Source organism: Sinocyclocheilus grahami, unplaced genomic scaffold (genome assembly GCF_001515645.1).
Source record: "Sinocyclocheilus grahami isolate Dianchi unplaced genomic scaffold, SAMN03320097.WGS_v1.1 scaffold225.1, whole genome shotgun sequence".
NCBI lineage: Eukaryota > Metazoa > Chordata > Actinopteri > Cypriniformes > Cyprinidae > Sinocyclocheilus > Sinocyclocheilus grahami.
In genome coordinates this window covers 2,140,407-2,161,317 of record NW_015505404.1, presented here as the reverse complement: position 1 = coordinate 2,161,317, position 20,911 = coordinate 2,140,407, and the positions used below count along the sequence as shown (strand labels likewise).

Sequence of the window (20,911 nt, the reverse complement as noted above, 5' to 3'; positions counted from 1 at the left end):
TGAAAGCAACAGGGCTGACATTGAAAACGCCTCAATGGATTTGTTTCTTGCAAACACGCAGCTTTTCACTTCACAATACAATACTTGTGGATTATTGTGAAGTTTTTATCAGCTGTTTGGACTCTCATTCTGACGGCACCCATTCACTGCAGAGGATCTATTGGTGAACAAGTGATTTAATGCTAAATTTCTCCAAATCTGTTTTCATAAAAGCAATCATCTACATCTCGGATGGCCTGAGGGTGAGTAAATTTGAAGCAAATTAAATTTTTTGGGTTAACTTTTCTTTAAAAGCTCAAGAGTTGTCATGTAAGAGTTTTTTTTTAAACCTCATTAACCACTGCAGCTATGTTCTCTGTTACTTTATTCCTTATTTTTTGGTATATTTTATTTCAGTTCCTTAAGGCATGACCACTAAGTCCTAATTTCTTAAGTTAGTAAAAGTAGTTGGTTAATTCAAAAGGGAGCACTTGTATGTAACGGATAATGTTCAGTACATATCTGGCAATAATTATTTTCATAATGGTTGGACAATATTAAAATCATGTGTTTTCTAAATGAATTAAAAATAGAATGCTAAAAACAAGAATCCGTATTTTAAAATGCTACAAGCGAATTTAGGCATCACAACATTATAATGCACAGTATAAAAAAAGGATATTGATTACATTTAACATTATTGTTAAATTATAATTTTTTTAATATTTAAGGTAAAAGTAAACTTTTCTTGGGACAGACAATAATAAAATTTAGTGGTTAATAATACACACAAATTTGACTGCCGAACAACTCGATTAAGTACTCCAAGTGAAGTATGTGTACTGTCCTTAGGACAAGTTTAAAATTAGGACTATATATATTTTTACAATAAAAAATCTAATAGCAATTAAACAAAGAAATGAACTGAGTATTCTGGAACAAATCTTAAAAGTGCGAGAGCAGCCACTATTGATCTGTAGAGCTGGTAGGATTGATGAAATGCATTTTTTCCCTTTTATTTATGAATGATTGTCACTATGTTATTGCTATTATATGGGAATGCAGCCACTTTAGAACAAAACCCAAATCAAAGCTGCAAAGCTGTAGTCATCAAACAAACCGAAACACAAGGAATGGGACACGTCTCCAAGTCTATTTATACTAAACTTTTCAGGACACGTATAAGGTCTCGTCTTGTCATTTATGACATAAGAGCTAACATATAATGTAGACTTTATATATTAATACTGTGCACGAATAGCACAAGCACATGAAAATAATTGGTCACTATGGTTATCATCATTTGTTCATGCTACTTTTTTCCCCCGTTTAAATGTTTACCTTTTACACTACAAAGAAAAACATCACTTGCACAAACGAGGTATAAATAAACATCATAAATACAGAACCACAAATTAAAAACCCTTCAAGGCCTGCTAACAGAAGTTTTAAAAATGTAAACATACAAAGACGAAAAACTAAACATGATAGCTTTGAAAAGTGTCAACTTAATCCCACGTTCATAAAACATACACACCCAAATAAATGATAGCAACAGTCATAAACTCCTATGTACAGTAGAAAGCACCAGGTTGCAGTGTAGCTCATGTTGACCCAGGCTGTCCTCATAAACCTTTATAAATATTTCTCGGTAGGTTTAGAAGTGGTAGATAAATGGTCGGTTCTCGCTCATCTCACATTATGTTTTGGTAACCATCTTTATGCAATAAGAAGTCTTATTATTTCTTATTGAAACCATGATTTGTCACCAATACCTTGAAGTCCAGACTTTTTTTGGGGGGCAAAAAAAAAAAATAGAGGATTGTCTCTTCATGGTCATCCCTGGCTCTCGTTTTCAAGATCGATGCCAACTCCAAATGAAAAGTTCTGGATCATTGAGTCGCATTGATGTTCTGTTCCAGTATGCGGAGCTCTGGTTTTTAAGTTTCAACATATCGTATGTTTTCATGAAAGCATCTCAAATGCTCCTTTATTCCCTCTAAAAGTCTTTTCAGAGACCTATAAACAAAGAATGCTGCTTTTATATGCACAGCTTGTTATAAAACGCCTCTGAGAAGGATGGTGAATAATCGCTGGTGTCCAAATCTGTTCTTGTTTTGATGTACAATTCAATTTCCACAATCCTCCAGAGAGGAATACTCTCTTCTCCTGTGTCATGTCCGGTATGTCATGCATCTGTACTTGAATGATTGTTGAAGAGAAAGAGAGATTTTAAAAATCGAGGTCCTTGCGTCTGTGTTTTTGGGCTGGGTAGGACTGGGCTCTACAGCAGGGAGCTCGGGGGGCTCTCTGGAGGGGGTGGGGTGTGTGTAGGACTGTGGCGCATTGGCAGGATGTCGTAGTGGCTGGGAATGTGGCTGTTCCGCGGGAGGTCATAAGGACTCTGCGAGAATCCGGTCGCCAGGCCGTTGGGTCCTTGAAGAACACTCACTGTTGGTTCTGAGGAAGAAGGGTGGCGAGGGGTGAGCGGCTCGATTTCTCAAACTCTCTGAATCTTTAAATCAACTGCAGCTCTGTCTATGGTATGCAGTAGATTATATTCTAAAGATGTTTTTTTTTTTTAAATCTTTCTCATTAGATATTTTTACATAAATTGGGGAAATATAATGGGATTGAATATTGCAATATGGCAACCTTATAGTACAATTGAAAATGGTCAAACAATTTTCCTTTAAATAACTAAAATTGAGTGTATTATCATTTATATTTTAATATCGGGTCTCATTCATCAATAATGCTTAATTAAAAACAAAGCATAAATATACTTGTGCATAAACACATCTATATAATAATAAACCTTACAAAAGCTATTTTATTTTAATAAAGTATACATTTCAATATATGTTATTTTATATATTGTATATAGACAGCAGTGTTGTCTTAAATTAATTTTTGGTAATTGAAATAAAGCTGAAATATAATATAATAATATTAGATGAAACACTTAAATGAAAAATTAGACATGTTTTGAAATAAGCCAAAGTTATAAAATTACTAAAAGTAAAATAAAAAATTAAAGCTATTTAGAAATAGTAAAAAAAATTAAAACTGACAAAAGTATTAAAACTTAATGTATAAAAACATGACAACTGGACATATAAAAATAAAAGCTAATTCAAAATATTAATAAATAATATAATGATACATAAAAATACTAAAATAACGCTGAAATATACATATAAATATATAAATATATATTAGTGCTGTCAAACGATTAATCGCGATTAAATCGCATCCAAAATAAAAGTTTTTGTTTACATAATATATGTGTGTGTACTGTTTATTTATTATGTATATATAAATACACACACATGCATGTATACATTTCAGAAAAATATGTTATGTTTATATATTAAATATATTTATATACAATATAGATTATATGCATATAAATATATACCTGTAGATACATGTAAATATTTTCAAAATATATGCTGTATGTGTGTGAATTTATATATACATAATAAATATACACAGTACACACACACATATATTATGTAAACAAAAACTTTTATTTTGGATGCGATTCATCGTTTGACAGCACTAATATATATATATATATATATATATATATATATATATATATAAAATGTAAAAACATACATAGATATATTAATATATTTATGTATGCATTTATTTTATTTATACTGTGTATGGCAACATTTACACTTTCTTTTTTTTATTACACTTCAAAATGAATATTTTATAATAATATTATGACATCTAACTAAAATATATACACATACAAATGTATTTTATTTACAAATAAAATAAAAAGTAAACATACACCTGAATATTGAAGTACAAATTACATAAAAAAAATGAAAGTGTAACTTCACAGCTCATTTATTATTTACGAATAAATAAGCCTATTGTTCTGCGTTACGCAACAATGCAAAAACCCTGTCTTTCCTATAGGAATCACAATGCAATTTGTTTTTCACATTAGTGAGAAAGTGAAGGACAGTGTTTCCATATGGCAACATTGTACTAACAACAATGTTGTGCTTAAAGAGACAAAAATGAGAGAATTGGAGACTTTCTATAAGAAGTAAGTCCCCATCTGCATTCATGAGACTCACCCACGTCATAGACGTTCCTGCTGGCAGTGGTCAGGGTTGTGCTAGTGCTGGAGCAGAAGGTCAGGTCTCTGTGAGCAGGTGACTTCATCTCCACATAGCTGCTTTCAGTGTGCTTGCAGGCCAGGCTGGGTGGATCTCGGATGGTGGCGTATGGGTTCTCGCTATTTAGGGAGCACGAGCTGGAGCTACACATGGAGGCCTTTGTGTAATCTACACACATTACAGAAGAGATATTACTCACATACTCATTTCACATCATCCTCTGGGAGAGACAAAATGTAATAAATGTTATTATTTGTACAAAGAGCTATAGGAAAATTAAGTTACGTTCTAGTCAAAGATGCAAAATAAGCACTTTTCCATGATATACTGTTTAGAACCTGCATCCCAGGGTAGATTTTCACAGTGAAATCCGGTTAGACGACACTGGAAAATCTTGTTACTGCAGCTAAGATCTAATGTAGCTGAAGAAGAGTTTGTGTAAAAGATTTGCAGGACGTATTACTTATGTACATCATCCGGAAACCTAGAGGAACAGATCAAGTTGTCCTCTGACACAACATGACCATTTATAAATCGGTTACACAGTTGAAAACGTAATGTATTTGTGAATGAGGCACATGCACATCCAGGTCAGCATGATCTCTATATTGTATCACTTCACTGACTCGAATAATCTTCGAAAGTAATTCTTAATTTACTGAGAGAACGCAGTGTGCAGCAAAAATGCGAAAGGACCCCTTAGTTTGGTATATTCTTATTTCAAGAGCAAATGTCCATCAGTGTTATTACCTTTGGCCATTCGAGTGGTTTTGTTGTCCCTCAGTGTAAGTGTGCCTCCTCTTGATACTCCTAATGAGGCATATGAACACACATTCTGAGTAATTCAGGATTCAACAACAGTATACATAGCCGATGATAAACATCAGTAATGGGAAATCTCCACAGAAATGTCAAAATGACAAAGTGATGGGAACAGATAAGCTGCACTAATCAAATAGCATGTTGTAAAATATTCCTATATATACAGTATATAGTCTCTTGTGCTCACAGAGGCTTTATTTGTTTGATCAAAAATACAGTAAAAAAAAAAGTTATATTGTGAAATATTATCACAATTAAAAAAATATATTTTCATTTATTTTAAAATGTAATTTATTCCTATGATGGCAAAGCTATTACTACAGTCTTCAGTGTCACATGATCCTACAGAAATTATTCTAATATATATGAAGAGTTAATTTGCAAAAACAGATAATTTTCAAAAATCATGCTTTTTCATTGTGCATTCTAATTAATCTCAATCAAACTGCAGTAGGGTTATTCTGATTAGGTAAAAAATATATAAAAAATACAACTAACACAATAAAAACATGATAACATAATACAAAACATGATTTAAAAAAAAAAAGTTATCTGTTTTTGCAAATAAACTTCATATTATTTTAATTTCTTATCACAACAAGGGCTTTGTCTTTACATTTATTTTGAAAGCTCAAGCTCGCGATTATGGTAAGGAGGGTTACATTTCCGACGCGTGCTTGTGGTGTTCGGCCAATCACAATGCACTGGGTCAGCTGGCACATTAACAGTATCATTTCAATACATAATTTACAATAACATAACATCTTAAGTAGAAATCACTATACAAAAAAATACGAGTATGTGTGTATATATATATATATACTGTATATACACACACACACACACACACACACACACACACGTGTGCATATGTACATATATATATGTTTCTATATATATGTATGTACACACACATATACATATGTAAATATTTCTTAATATATACATGTATGTGTGTGTATTTATATACATATAAATATACACACAGTACACCCATATCATGTAAACACAAAAGATAGAAAGTGTAAATGTTGCCATATGCCATTAATTTTGATTGTGATTAATCTCGATCAATCAATTTGTATGAATATGATATATATTTAATATATATTTAACATATATTTAAATATGATATATATATTTAAATGTATTTAATTTAAATGTTATATTTCAATATATTGATAGTACAATTTCTAGCACAAATGCCAACATTTCCTCATGTTGTCTCCAAGCAATATTACATTCTACTATAAACACCTTTGTAGACTACACTTTACTGTTGGATTTTTTGGCTTAATGGTGAATCTAAAGCACCAACAAAATATCGTTAACAGAAAACACAGATCGGCTGTGTAAGGTAAGCAAGATAAAAAGACAACACAGGAATGCCTGCACATACACATATAAAAGCAAAGTCAAGCTCTTAGCTCTTACCCAGCTTTGTCACTAATGAGTGAGTTAACCTTTAACCAAATCACATCTCTAAATCACATTTCTCAGCTGACTACCCAGAGATACTGACATGCCTTTAGGGTGACGTCAAGATAGATAAATGAAAATGCTCAAACAAAACACCCACCCCACACTGATAAAAAGTGCAATATTAATTTGGATTTTCTCTATGAATAGTCTCCATGGTGACATGACAGCAGTGGAGTTTCAGTGTACGCTCACTGTTCTGTTGGGTTTTTCCTCTATACAAATGTGACGTAGTTTAGTCTGTTTAAAGAAAAGGACAATTTGTACTTTCACTTGATTTGACTTGAATCAAAACTGATCTCATTTACTCACATAGATTCCTTGTCTTATAGTAAACAATTCTTTAAGAAGACAATGTCATTGTAATCTTCATCAAAATGTAACAATTTCTATAAAAGGATGAAATCACTGTCCCACTTTGTACTTGTGGTCACTGGCTCCATTTCACTTCCTCTATGGGCTTGTAACAGAACATGATTGAAATACCCAACCTCCAACCAGAGTCTCTGAGGCCCCGCATGCTCTGCTGAAGCCTTATCAGCAGACCTGCAGGTAGACATAATGGGGTGAGGTGGCTTGGGATGGGAAGTCAGAGAGGTAATGAACTCTCTCCCCCCTAGTCTGAGTGACCTTGGATAATACAGGCAAAGTCTGACCTTCCAGCATGTGTGTGTGTGCCACCTAAAGTAAGGGCTTATTAAAAACGCAGCAGGCGGAGGTCTTGCTCCGGTGCCAGAAGCACAGTCTGCTGTTCGTTACAACCCCCAGGAATGAGTAAGTAGTTTAATTCTCAGGTGCTTCAATGGAAAACAAATGTCTTATTTGTTTTGCGGAATAGGCTGAGCGGGGAGAAAAGAACGATATATCTGATCCATTTCAAATTGCATGAGTACTTGTCAGGCTTTGTCTGACGGGAACAGATAGAAGATGGTTTGAATAGGGGGTGAGATAAGAAATTAAGTGAGGACACTGACCCAGGTCATTGAGATTGCAGTAAGCTCTCCATTCTGAACTGTTCCTGTCTCCTTTCTAAAAGGGAAAAAAGACAAAAAACATCAAAGACAATGAAAGATCATTACCCTGATAGCCTTGATGAAACAGTGTAATGCAGGGATTCGTGACCTTTTTTGGTCTGCAACCTATTTTTTATGTTCTGAAGTTGAAACCAATTGAATTAAGATTTGTCTTACAAGCATGGTTACCTAACTAGAAAATTATAATTTCAAGAACAACAACACATTTTATAACACAGTTTTATTGTTATTGGCTCTGTCGTATTGGTACTAATCCTGTCTAATGTATACTGCTGTTTAAAAGTTTGTGGTCAGTAAGATCTGAATGTTTTTGAAAGTCTCTTACACTCACCAAGGTTGCATTTATTTGATTGCACTTATGCTCACCAAGGCTGCATTTATTTAAACATAAATAAATAAATAAATAAAAATACATAATAATATTGTGAAATATTACAATTTGAAAGAAGAGTTTTCTATTTCTATATATTTTAAAACTGCATTTTTCCAGTCTTCAGTTTCACATGATCCTTGAGAAATTATTCCAATGTGATCATTTAGTGCTAAAGAAATATCTTTTATAATGATCAATGCTGAAAACAACTGTGCTTCTTAATATCTTTGTGGAAACTCATAAATTTTTTGAGCATTCTTTAATGAACAGAATTTACTTGAAACAGAAATCTTTGTAGCATTATAGATGTCTTCACTGTCACTTTTGATTAATTTAATGCATCCTTGTTGAATAAAAGTATTCATTTCTTAAAAAAGAAATTATTTAAATTATTTAAAAACATGTTGTTGCAAGTTTTTATGTAATATTCTAAGCACAAGAGCAGCTACTATGGCCATACAAATGATGGTTGAAAAAAATATTGTTTATCTGTCGAACCATCATGGAGTTGCGACCTCAAGGATGTGAACCTCGCTGTAATGCAAATGTGTCTATGTCCTGACCTTAAGAGCGAGAGTGCCATCCAGGTTGTTTGTGATGGTGGACGAGATGTTGCACTGTGCCACAGTGTGGTAGCTGGGATTGGAGAAGCACTGGCCACCACTGCTGCTCTGAGACGTTTCTAAGGAAGAGAGCAAGGCAAAAGTATTCATAACTTATGCATACCACAGTGAACAAGTTTACTAAACTCCTGTCTGATAATGCATGACATTCTGTTCCTGCAATAACAGAGTAGAAGAGGGCAGTTTAATGGACCGAAGTTCATGACACTTAATGGAATTGGCCAAGCCATTTATAGCCACATCATCAAAACTAGCCCATGCAGATGGGATAAAAAAAGTGATCATAAATATGCAGTATTTTCACATGATTGAATACTTTGCAATACAGCACTGTGATAACAATAATACAGTGCTGATACTGTTACTTTTACTTCCAGTTACTGAACAGACAAAAATGCCACTACACACCTTTCAAAAATAAGTCACCAAACATTCATGGAGCATCTGAAGTTGTTCATAGTAGCTTATTCAATATTTGATTATTTGATGATTAGTCTCAAAGGAGGTTCTCACCAGAGAGGGAGTAGTCAGTGTTGGTGACACGCAGGGCTGGGGTGTACGAGACACTGGGCATTTCCTGGCCTTTGTCTCTCTGTCTCTGCCTGAACCAAACAAACAAGCTCTGATCCATTTCAAATTGCATGAGTACTTGTCAGGCTTTGTCTGACGGGAACAGATAGAAGATGGTTTGAATAGGGGGTGAGATAAGAAATGAAGTGAGGACACTGACCCAGGTCATTGAGATTGCAGTAAGCTCTCCATTCTGAACTGTTCCGGTCTCCTTTCTAAAAGGGAAAAAAGACAAAAAACATCAAAGACAATGAAAGATCATTACCCTGATAGCCTTGATGAAACAGTGTAATGCAGGGATTCGTGACCTTTTTTGGTCTGCAACCTATTTTTTATGTTCTGAAGTTGAAACCAATTGAATTAAGATTTGTCTTACAAGCATGGTTACCTAACTAGAAAATTATATTTTCAAGAACAACAACACATTTTATAACACAGTTTTATTGTTATTGGCTCTGTCGTATTGGTACTAATCCTGTCTAATGTATACTGCTGTTTAAAAGTTTGTGGTCAGTAAGATCTGAATGTTTTTGAAAGTCTCTTACACTCACCAAGGTTGCATTTATTTGATTGCACTTATGCTCACCAAGGCTGCATTTATTTAAACATAAATAAATAAATAAATAAAAATACATAATAATATTGTGAAATATTACAATTTGAAAGAAGAGTTTTCTATTTCTATATATTTTAAAACTGCATTTTTCCAGTCTTCAGTTTCACATGATCCTTGAGAAATTATTCCAATGTGATCATTTAGTGCTAAAGAAATATCTTTTATAATGATCAATGCTGAAAACAACTGTGCTTCTTAATATCTTTGTGGAAACTCATAAATTTTTTGAGCATTCTTTAATGAACAGAATTTACTTGAAACAGAAATCTTTGTAGCATTATAGATGTCTTCACTGTCACTTTTGATTAATTTAATGCATCCTTGTTGAATAAAAGTATTCATTTCTTAAAAAAGAAATTATTTAAATTATTTAAAAACATGTTGTTGCAAGTTTTTATGTAATATTCTAAGCACAAGAGCAGCTACTATGGCCATACAAATGATGGTTGAAAAAAATATTGTTTATCTGTCGAACCATCATGGAGTTGCGACCTCAAGGATGTGAACCTCGCTGTAATGCAAATGTGTCTATGTCCTGACCTTAAGAGCGAGAGTGCCATCCAGGTTGTTTGTGATGGTGGACGAGATGTTGCACTGTGCCACAGTGTGGTAGCTGGGATTGGAGAAGCACTGGCCACCACTGCTGCTCTGAGACGTTTCTAAGGAAGAGAGCAAGGCAAAAGTATTCATAACTTATGCATACCACAGTGAACAAGTTTACTAAACTCCTGTCTGATAATGCATGACATTCTGTTCCTGCAATAACAGAGTAGAAGAGGGCAGTTTAATGGACCGAAGTTCATGACACTTAATGGAATTGGCCAAGCCATTTATAGCCACATCATCAAAACTAGCCCATGCAGATGGGATAAAAAAAAGTGATCATAAATATGCAGTATTTTCACATGATTGAATACTTTGCAATACAGCACTGTGATAACAATAATACAGTGCTGATACTGTTACTTTTACTTCCAGTTACTGAACAGACAAAAATGCCACTACACACCTTTCAAAAATAAGTCACCAAACATTCATGGAGCATCTGAAGTTGTTCATAGTAGCTTATTCAATATTTGATTATTTGATGATTAGTCTCAAAGGAGGTTCTCACCAGAGAGGGAGTAGTCAGTGTTGGTGACACGCAGGGCTGGGGTGTACGAGACACTGGGCATTTCCTGGCCTTTGTCTCTCTGTCTCTGCCTGAACCAAACAAACAAGCTGAGCATGGCCATGATGATCAGCAGCAGGAAGATGATGCCCATCACAGCGCCTGCGGACTGTCGCTCTGAACCCAGAGAAGGACTGATCTTAGTATAGGGGTTCAGCTCCTCCATCACTAGAGCCGCTAGGACACAGAATATGATTATAGATTGGGTACAATAGAATTCTCAGGTACAATATAATTATTTTGTGAAGAAAACGGGAGTGGTGCATCATGCAGTGGTCTGGGTGGTTGCCAGGGCATTACTATGCAGTTGCTAAGAGTCTGAGTGTTTGTGGAATGTTGTACACTTCATGCACTCAACTGTTGCAGCTGAGGGGCTATCTGATTCCACAATAACCTTATAAAATTCATGCACTACATGGTTGAGTACATGGTGCATAAGCACATAGTGCATAAGTGCACAGTGTATAGTGCGTCAATTGGGACGCAGTTAGTGTGTTTTTATGCAGTTGCTAGTGTGTTGCTATTTAGTTGTTAAGGTGTTCTATGTAGTTACTAAGAGTCTGAGTGGTTGTTGGTGTATTGCTATGTAGTTGCTAGGGTGTTCTATGTGGTTGCTAATGGTTTGAGTGGTTGTTGGTGTATTGCTATGTAGTTGATATGGGTGTTCTATGTGATTGCTAACGGTTTGAGTGGGTTTTAGTGCGTTGCTATTTAGTTGTTAAGGTGTTCTATGCAGTTGCTAAGGGTCTGAATGGTTGTTAGTGTGTTGCTATGTGGTTTCTAGGTTGTTCTACGTGGTTGCAAAGAGTTTGAGTGGGTGTTAGTGTGTTGCTATGTAGTTGCTAAGGTGCTCTATTTGGTTGCTAAGGGTTTGACTGGGTGTTAGTGTGTGTTCTATCTATGCAGTTGCAAAAGGTCTGAGTGTTTGTTAGTGTGCTGATATGTGGCTGTACAAATTCTGAGTGGTTGTTAATGTGTTGCTATGTAGTTGCTAGCGCCTTGCTATGTGGTTACTTAGAGGCCCAACTCTAAAACATATCAGGTTATTTTGTTCTGTATAAACTTATAGGATTTTTCCATAGTGTTTTTTTCACCCCAGATGAAAAACGACATAAGAAAGAGAGTGTTACCCTGGTCACAGCGGATCCCTTTGTATCCCGGGCTGCAGTAGCATGTTCCAGTCACATAGTCGCAGGTGGCGTTGTTCATACATTCACACAGCTGCTGACAGCCATAGCCAAACGTCCCAGGAGGACACTCTTTATAAAAACACATACACCAACACAATTAGCCAAACACCCCGGGCCAACAGCGTGTAAAACAAACACTCAGACACATGTTGTGATCGACTGCCTGGGATGGTGGATGAGGAACACAGTCACACACACACACAGATCATCAATCACCATCATCATCATCACCATCAGGGCTGCTAAATGTCTCTTTCGAATTGACATTCTCACAAGCCCCTAAGACAAGAACACACGCACTCTTAAAGAGGCTACAACACTCACTCTGTTCACAGTTGGTCCCAATAAAGCCAGTCCGACAGGCACATTGGCCAGTGATATGATCACAGTCAGCTCCATTTTGACAGCGGCACACCTCTGCACAGTCTCGCCCATAAAACCCTGAGGGACAGCCTGAAGGAAAGACATATCCTGCTACATCACATTAACCTACAACACACAGTTGGTGTACGCGCTGTTGGTGCCAGCAACAGGAACCCAGAGTGAAAGAGAAGCCCCGACATTCGAATTCCACAAATGACCAAAATTTTTTATTATAACATGTACCTTATTGAATTATCTTAGCATGACAGTGTTTCCCTATTCACGACGGCCTCGTACACCAATAGCAATTCATAGACAAACACATGTACAGTACATAAACACACAAACACGCAAAGACAGTCTGGCCACTAAAGATAACAAGCCTATTGGAGCAAACATTGCAGCAAAACACAAACTGATTTCATCACTCCTCAAGAAAGAGTTTATATCACTGCCGTCATAAAAAAAGTTTCAAACAGAGTGGCAGCAGAGAAGGGATCAAGAAATGATTGACGTAATGAATGAGAGATGGATTCTGATTTTTTTGCAGGTGTGATGTTGATGGTTTTTGATTTCAGCCTTGAACAAGGTCATATAATGAGTTAGATGACTGATGTGAAAAAACGTGCATTTATTATTAAGGACCACTCAGTGGCATCATAACATCATGAGATTTCATAACTCCTTGGTGCAGTTCTGAAATACTGCCAACAGATGTCACTGTGTCACTTTATGTTCATTACGTGTGCGGGAGAGAGTGTTTGCATGTGTATAATAGTGGCTTGTTTGTACATTTAATAACTGTGAATGTGTGTGTACTTGTGTGTGAGAGAGACTCACGCTGTGTGCAGTAGAGGCCGGTCCAGCCCAGGCTGCACCTGCACTCTCCGTCGTAGGCACTACATTGGGCTCCGTTGTGACAGTTACACGAGTTCAAGCAGTCAGGGCCCCACTGGCCTATGGGACAAACTGCGGAGCCAGAGACATGTCAAATGAAGACTAAGAAACATGTGTAAAACACGCGTCTAAACGCACATTTACAGGCCCCTAATTGACATAACGTATACAAAATGATGCATTTGATGTAAAATTTGCATGTTTTGCAAATAAAATGTGGTAGAGCGAAGATAAAGAGGAAATCACACCGAAATGAGGGCCATAGCTACAGTATAAGCTGAAATTGTCACTGTTGGGAATTAATAATTGAAATCCCTCAGCCAGTCCTCACCCCTTCACTTACAGCAAACAGTGTTAGATTAACAGCGTGAGAGGGGAGGGGGGGCGCGAGGGCGAGCGATAAATTCTCCGGGACATTGTTGCTCTCGTCTCTATTTCATATTGCCGCTCTCTTGCGCTGTGTAAATTATTGAGAGTGTGCTATCAAGTAATTTATTGAAGAAAGAAATTGTTGGTCTTGTGGGGTATTTGGCAAAGAAAAATGGACATGGTCATGATTTACGTGGCACTATGCCATGAGACGTCCATGAAAGACAAATGGATGAAAATGGATGGGAAAGAGCAGTAGGATAAAACACTAAGAGTGGGACAAATAAAAGAAGGTGGAACTGCAAATGCAAACAAAGAAAAGGACAAATTGGTTCGTACTCTGTGAACAGTCGTCTCCAGTCCATCCTGGGAAACATTGGCAAGAGCCGTCAATGGGGTTGCAGGTGCCATTGTTAGTGCACACGCAGATCTCAGCACAGGCTTTCCCGTATTTGCCACTGGGACACACTGATGGGACAAAAACAAACATAACACAGACACAAACACAACACTTAAACCCGTGAGTCATTCATTCAATGGTAATCACAGCATATCTGGAGGATGCTAACAATGATTTTACTCCTCTGAACACTGATCTTGTGTTATTGTGTTTTCGAGTTAAATATTTGCATTCAAATTACATATCCTTCTGAAATAGGTTTTGCTTTCAGTGAAATTAAGGTGAAGTGAAGACTCAGCAGCGGCAATAAACAATTGAAGATTGAAATTATGAAAAATAATAATGATTATTTCCCAAACTCGAATAACTCTAAGCCCCACCCCGTCAACCATTCTTTTGAAAAGACAAAATGCTCTTATATTCACCAAGGCTGCATTTATTTGATTAAAAATCCAGTACAAAACAGTAATATTATGAAATATTATTACAATTTAAAATAACTGTTTTTTTTTTTATTTTAATGTATTTCAAAATATATTTCATATAGATTTGGTGTTTAAGAAACATTTCTTATTATGATCAATGTTAAAAATGGTTGGACTACTTAATATTTTTGTGGAATTGTGGAAAAACAGAAATTCATAGAAAATCTTATGTAACATTATAAATGTCTTTACTGTCACTTTTGATCAATTGAATGCATCTTTATTGAAGTATTAATTTTTTCCCCAAAACTTATTGACCTCAAACTTTTGAAATGTTGATTCAGTGATGTTAAATGATATTTCTGACATAAACTCATTCAGATGTTACCACATGAAGGATTTTTAGGTTAAGGTAATTATAGTGTCTCAATTAAACTTTACTGTAACATCTTTCAATTCACCTTTAAAACTTTTCAAAGATCATAATGCGTCATTGTGAGTTCTATAATAGTTCTGCATGAGTAATAAGTGATGATAAACCAGAGTGACACGTGCAGGAGTGATTGTAAGTCATGTCTGTGTGCACTTCAAAGCTGAATCACCCTTCAAACATGTGCTTCTGTCACACTGTCCAATTATCCATCTTTGCCAGCTTTGCTCGGCACCGTCAAGAATAGGGTCGACTGATGTACTATGAAATTAAAAATAGAGCTTGTGTACATTTTTAATAAAATGAATATTTCACCACGCTCTGACACTTGCCTCAATTAGAAATTTCGGTTTAGTTTAAATCCCATCATGTTTTTCACCCCTCTCTATCCTCTAGTTTCGGTGAGTTCACAGCAAGGTACATACAATGGGATGCGTCCCTTGTGGAAGACATCATATATGTCTTCAGCTTCTCATGAGAGTTGAAATACGGTCAGATGTTGCAATCAGACAGTTCATCCACTGAGGTGAAGCTGAAGCTAAATCTTTGTGCCATTGGCTTTTAATAATTATATTTCCACACTCTTCTCGTTTTGTGGAAACTCTTTCAACTAACTCAAAGCTTCCTCTTATTAGTTAGTGGCCCCCTCATGTCACGAGCTCCGTTTCAGTCCAACTGTGACTAGCTGAAGTTCATTAGCTCGTTCTGAGACGGGTGAACGTGGGCCAAGACATCGGAGGACACCGGCATAGACCAAACTACAAAAAAGTAGGTATGTGGGCTAGCCACGATCCCCCCGAGGCCTTCCTTTCTTCCAGTAATTATGATCTGGACAAATTAAAACAAGCCTTTTCTCGAACCTTTTCCTTCTTTTGCTTTAACATATTAAATATTTATTCACAAGACGGCTCTGAAAGCAATGAAAGTGAATTCTATATATTCATACGGCCTTTCCTTAATTCATGAAAAGACTGGTTAATTATTATGAGATGGTCTATCTATATTTCATCTGGACGTCTCAGTTGGGTGCTGTGGAGTGGGAAGTGAGTGTTAGGGTTTATTAGTTTGAGTTGAAAATCTGCCTCATTGACTTGAAACTTCACTCAGAATCCCGTAACTATGTATACTTGTATATAACAGTCAACATAGAGTGAATACTTACAGCGCTCTCTTCGGACAGTGAGGAGCTTCATTTGAAAAACTATTAAAGAGTAAAAAAATCACAGTAGAGAAACGATCCCTTAAAAAAAGTATATGCAGGGTTTATTCTGGTCAAACCCTACTGGTAGAAAGTCATAACAATGACATTTTCATTGCATCGTTCTCCATTGACAGCTATTCAAAAGTTGCCATGCTTTCTGACGAAATAAATTTGTTTTTCCAAGCAACATATATGCAGATATGTCATTATATTACAGTAGATGTTTTGCCATCAGCCAGAGATGGCAGATTTCAAACTGTGCACTTCTCAGGGAGGGGGTTATCCATATGCAGCACAGCTGAACGGGAATGATGAATGGGAATGTTAACCTGGGCTCTCTCCAGGTATTATAGACCTCCTAGACGTAAATCTTGAAGCATGAAGTATATTAGTGGAAATTAACAAATTATTCTCTCTACACTGTCTCTGGTTTTCCACAGGAGCTCAACAAACATGGAAAGCGGTGATATCGACCTGACTCTTCAGTGTTTGTCTCGCTCAGAAGAATGAGCTCAGCAATATTCAGATTTCCTCTGAAGGTTATTTGTCAGAGTGTCAGTGATAATGCCAATTATTCTCAGTACGGCGGAGCCGCAGAGTCAGCGTGGCGTTCTGCGGATGGGCATGTTGCCAATGGCAGAGCGCACACACACAGAATGGCATAACATGCCATGCGGGTCGAGTACAGCTCATTTCAGTGACAGGTAGGTTGAGAGGGGTAAACTGCTATTAATGTGCATCATTTATGTATATAATCTCCAAAAGAATATCATCATTACATGCCAATCAAAATGCATGCCAACAATAAATGACAGCGTCTATCCATTTGTGCTTCCTAAAGAGTGCACAATCCAGCCGCATAATTTCATCTACATAACAATCGATTCTGGTTCACTCTGGTTCATCAGCAGGGGAAGTAGCAACTAGAAGAAAAGACCTTTGATGTCATTACAGTTTGTGTGAATTGCTTCCAGAAGAGTCACCTGCTTATATGGGTCTGAATCATGCATTTTTTAAAATGTGAGGAAAAAATCTTTAGCTAGATTCACTGGCCCTACCACAAAAATGATAATGAATGATTTTATTATACGCAATGTATTTTTATAGATATTTTAAACGTACCAATAAATGTTTTATTGTAATGATACTGATCATTTAAAAAAGTAGAGTTTAGAAATGTACACAAAAATAATACTAAAATTTGTATTATTTTGTCAAACAAAGATACATATATACAGCTATAAGTAAAACTCCACAACAATTATAATTCATTAACGCACTGTTGCTGCAAAACAATAACTAGTTTGTAACTTGACTTTTTCCTGATTTTTCCAAGACTATAACTATAAGTCATTCTCACAATATCGACAAAACTTGTGTTAATCTATGCCAGCCAGTTAGACAATGTTACACTGGTGACAAGTTTAAACAAGCAGAATTTGCAACAACACTGTTCAATACCCAAAAAAGTTTTCAAGGCATTATAATTATTGACAGCAACATTTTCATCAGCTGGCCAGAAACATTTTCACATTGGCCCCTGAAGAGTTGTGCAAAAAGCAAAAATGTCCACCAGAACTCCAAATTGTGTGTTAGCAACAAGAATGTGTCAACAGTTTTGCAGAAACGGCGTATTTCTGGCACATTATCATGAGAAATGGATGCCTTAGTGTATTGATTCAGTCATAGTTTGTTTCCAATTGAAAAATACTGTAATTATAGTAAAGGTAGTTGGACAGTGATGTGACCTTACCTCTCCCCAATGCACAACTAGCCTCCAAGGATCTGTAGTGAGGTCCGTGGGTGAGAAGGAGAGAAAAATAGAGAGAGAAAGTAGAGAAACAGAGGGAGAGGAACGAGAGCTACTTGCCTTGGTTGCAAAGCGAGCCGAAGAAGCCGGCGAGGCACTCACAGTGACCCGTGAAGTGGTGGCACGGCCCTGTGCTGTGCACACACTGTGGGCATGACTGGCTGCAGCGGTGTCCGTAGAAACCAGGAGGGCAAACTGTCACGGGGCAAAGGACAGCAAGGGGAGGAGAGGAACAAAACAGAAAGAACAACAGAGATTTGGAAGGAAAGACAAAGTGGGAAAGCAAGTAACGACAAATTAGAGATTAGACACTTAATAAATGGAAAATATGAATTATTACATTGAAAGACTTAGCAAACATACAGGCAACTAATATAGTTACAAAAATATTGTACAAAGCAGTTCACATTCGTACATAACATTTAGAAACATCAATATTTTTGTCCTGTTATTCAGTAAAATAAAATCTTATGTACTCTACCATTCAACAAGTTTTGGGTCAGTATTTTTGTTTAATAAATAGTAATAAATTACTATATGTGACCATGGACCACAAAACCAGTCATAGGTAGCACGGGTATATTTGTAGCAACAATACTTTGTATGGGTCAAAATTATACATTTTTATTTTATGCCAAAAATCATTAGGATATTAAGTAAAGATCATGTTCCATAAAGATATTTTGTAAATTTCCTAACGTAAATACATCAAAACTTAATTTATGATTATTAATATTCATTGCTAAGAACTTAATTTGGACAACTTTAAAGGTGACTTTCTCAAAATTTTTATTTTTTTTTTGCACCCTCAAATTCCAGATTTTTAAATAGTTGTATCTCGACCAAATATTGCCTTATCCTAAAAAAACATACATCAACTGAAAGCTTATTTTGAATATATATATATATATATATATATATATATATATATAAAATCTCAATTGTTGAGATCTCAATTTCAAACGGACCCTTATGACCCTATGGTTTTGTGGTCCAGGGTCACATATGCTTTTATTCAGCAAGAAGGCAATACATTTTGTACCAGTAGTTAATGCTACAAAAGATTTCAAATTCATCTTTTCATCACAGGAATAAATAAATTTTTTAAACATTAAAATAGAAAGCTGTTATTTTCAGTTCTAATAATATTTAACAATATTACTCTTTTTACTTTATTTTTGATCAAATAAATGCAGCCTTGATGAGCATAAGAAAATCTTACTGACCTCAAAGTTTTGAATGGCAGTGTATAGAAATATACTTTAGCACTTAATTTAACAGTTCTGAAACATTTCAGTAATGTTACAATCTATGGCCACTTGAGGTCTGAAACATTCTTCCAGGTACTAGCGTTTAACCCTAAACCATGGAGCCACTGTCACCTGCACAACTAATATAGTCAGAAATAATGAGGGGGTTTAGTCATCCTCATGGTCAGGCTCATAGTTTCACAGAGCATGAGGTCTTAGTCTGTCTCTGTCACTCAGCTCTGTCCGAGACGGGAGCTTCTGTGGGTCATTTTTCTTCATTAGAGTCTTGATTCGCTTTAATTGCTGTAGCTTTGTGTAATGCAGGAGAGTAGTGTGTGCTGACCTTTCCACCATGGGTGGTGGGCCTTTGTAATTAAGATAATTGTACAACAACGAACAGTGTGGTGAAGATTAATCGCATTCCCTTTCCTTTCTCGCTGCAATCACTGAACACACACTTGCATACACATCTCCTTACTGGGTGAATCTCAAGACACATGTCTGGATCATTTTTCACCCCAAAATTAAGAGACATAAATAATAAATTTGATTTTACATAAAGAAACCTCTATTAAGATGTTTTGCATTTTGACACCCTACATTTTCCTATTCTACTTTCAATGTAACATGAAAACAAAATAATAATATACAATTTTAACTGAATTTAGCAACCTAGAATTATTCATTGTATATACAGTGGTGTGAAAAGGTTTTTGCCCCCTTCCTGTTTTAAGTTTTTGCATATTTGTCACACTTAAAAGATTCAGATCATCAAACTAATTTTAATATTACACAAAGATAATGCAAGTAAATGCAAAATGCAGTTTTTAAATGATGATTTCTTTTATTGAGGGAAAAAAGCTGTCCAAACCTGCCTGGCCCTACGTGAAAAAGTAATTGCCCCCTAAAATCTAATAACTGGTTGTGCCATGCTTTGCAGCAACAACTGCAATGACGTGTTTGCGATAACTGGCAATGAGTCTTTCATATCGCTGTGGAGGAATTTTGGCCCACTCTTCTTTGCAGAATTGTTTTAATTCAACCACATTGGAGGGTTTTCGAGCATGAATGGACTGTTTAAGCATCTCAATCGGATTTAAGTCCGGACTTTGATTTGGCCACTCCAAAACCTTAATTTAGTTTTGCTTGAGCCATTCAGAGGTGGACTTGCTGGTGTGTTTGGGATCATTGTCTCGCTACATAACCCAAGTGCGCTTGAGCTTGAGGTCACAAACTGATGGCCGGACATTCTCCTTCAGGATTTTCTGATAGAGTGCAGAATTCATGGTTCCGTCAATTATGGCAAGTCGTCCAGGTCCTGAAGCTGCAAAGCAGCCCCAGACCATCACACTACCACCACCATGTTTGACTGTTGGTATGATGTTCTTTTTATGAAATGCTGTGTTGGTATTATGCCAGATGTAATGGGACACACACCTTCCAAAAAGTTCAACTTTTGTCTCATCAGTCCACAGAATATTTGACCAAAAGTCTTGGGGATAATCAAGATATTTTTTGGCAAATGAGAGAAGAGCCTTTGTGTTCTTTTTGGTCAGCAGTGGCTTTTGCCTTGGAACTCTCCCATGGATGCCGTTTTTGCCCAGTCTCTTTCTTATTGTTGAATCATGAACACTGACCTTAATTGAGGCAAGTGAGGCCTGCAGTTCTTTAGATGTTGTTCTGGGTTCTTTTATGACCTCTTGGATGAGTCGTCGTTGTGCTCTTGGAGTAAATTTGGTAGGCCGGCCACTCCTGGGAAGGTTC

The 20,911-nt window shown here is 36.2% G+C and overlaps 1 protein-coding gene and 1 long non-coding RNA gene across 3 annotated transcripts in view; one reads left to right on the top strand and one right to left on the bottom strand.

The window, feature by feature from the left end:
* Positions 1-838: 838 nt before the first annotated feature.
* The window catches only part of LOC107596974 (multiple epidermal growth factor-like domains protein 11), a 104,300-nt gene continuing 84,227 nt past the window's right edge, over positions 839-20,911 (bottom strand). Inside the window, exons 14-24 of one of the 2 annotated variants that reach the window (XM_016287857.1) lie at positions 17,958-18,092; positions 13,971-14,099; positions 13,206-13,334; positions 12,327-12,455; positions 11,943-12,071; positions 10,756-10,989; positions 10,182-10,300; positions 9,186-9,240; positions 4,875-4,934; positions 4,083-4,292; positions 839-2,439 (exon numbers count right to left, since the gene is read on the bottom strand). In XM_016287857.1, coding sequence (XP_016143343.1) covers positions 2,264-2,439; positions 4,083-4,292; positions 4,875-4,934; positions 9,186-9,240; positions 10,182-10,300; positions 10,756-10,989; positions 11,943-12,071; positions 12,327-12,455; positions 13,206-13,334; positions 13,971-14,099; positions 17,958-18,092 — 1,505 coding nt within the window. In that variant the 3' untranslated portion in view covers positions 839-2,263. Of the gene's footprint in view, positions 2,440-4,082; positions 4,293-4,874; positions 4,935-7,399; positions 7,455-9,185; positions 9,241-10,181; positions 10,301-10,755; positions 10,990-11,942; positions 12,072-12,326; positions 12,456-13,205; positions 13,335-13,970; positions 14,100-17,957; positions 18,093-20,911 lie in introns of both variants that reach the window. The other variant, XM_016287856.1, reaches the window with a different exon arrangement.
* Positions 11,209-20,911, top strand: part of LOC107596976 (uncharacterized) — a 16,385-nt gene continuing 6,682 nt past the window's right edge. Inside the window, exons 1-2 of the long non-coding RNA XR_001610422.1 lie at positions 11,209-11,302; positions 19,477-19,482. This is a non-coding gene — a long non-coding RNA (uncharacterized lncRNA). The remainder of the gene's footprint in view (positions 11,303-19,476; positions 19,483-20,911) is intronic.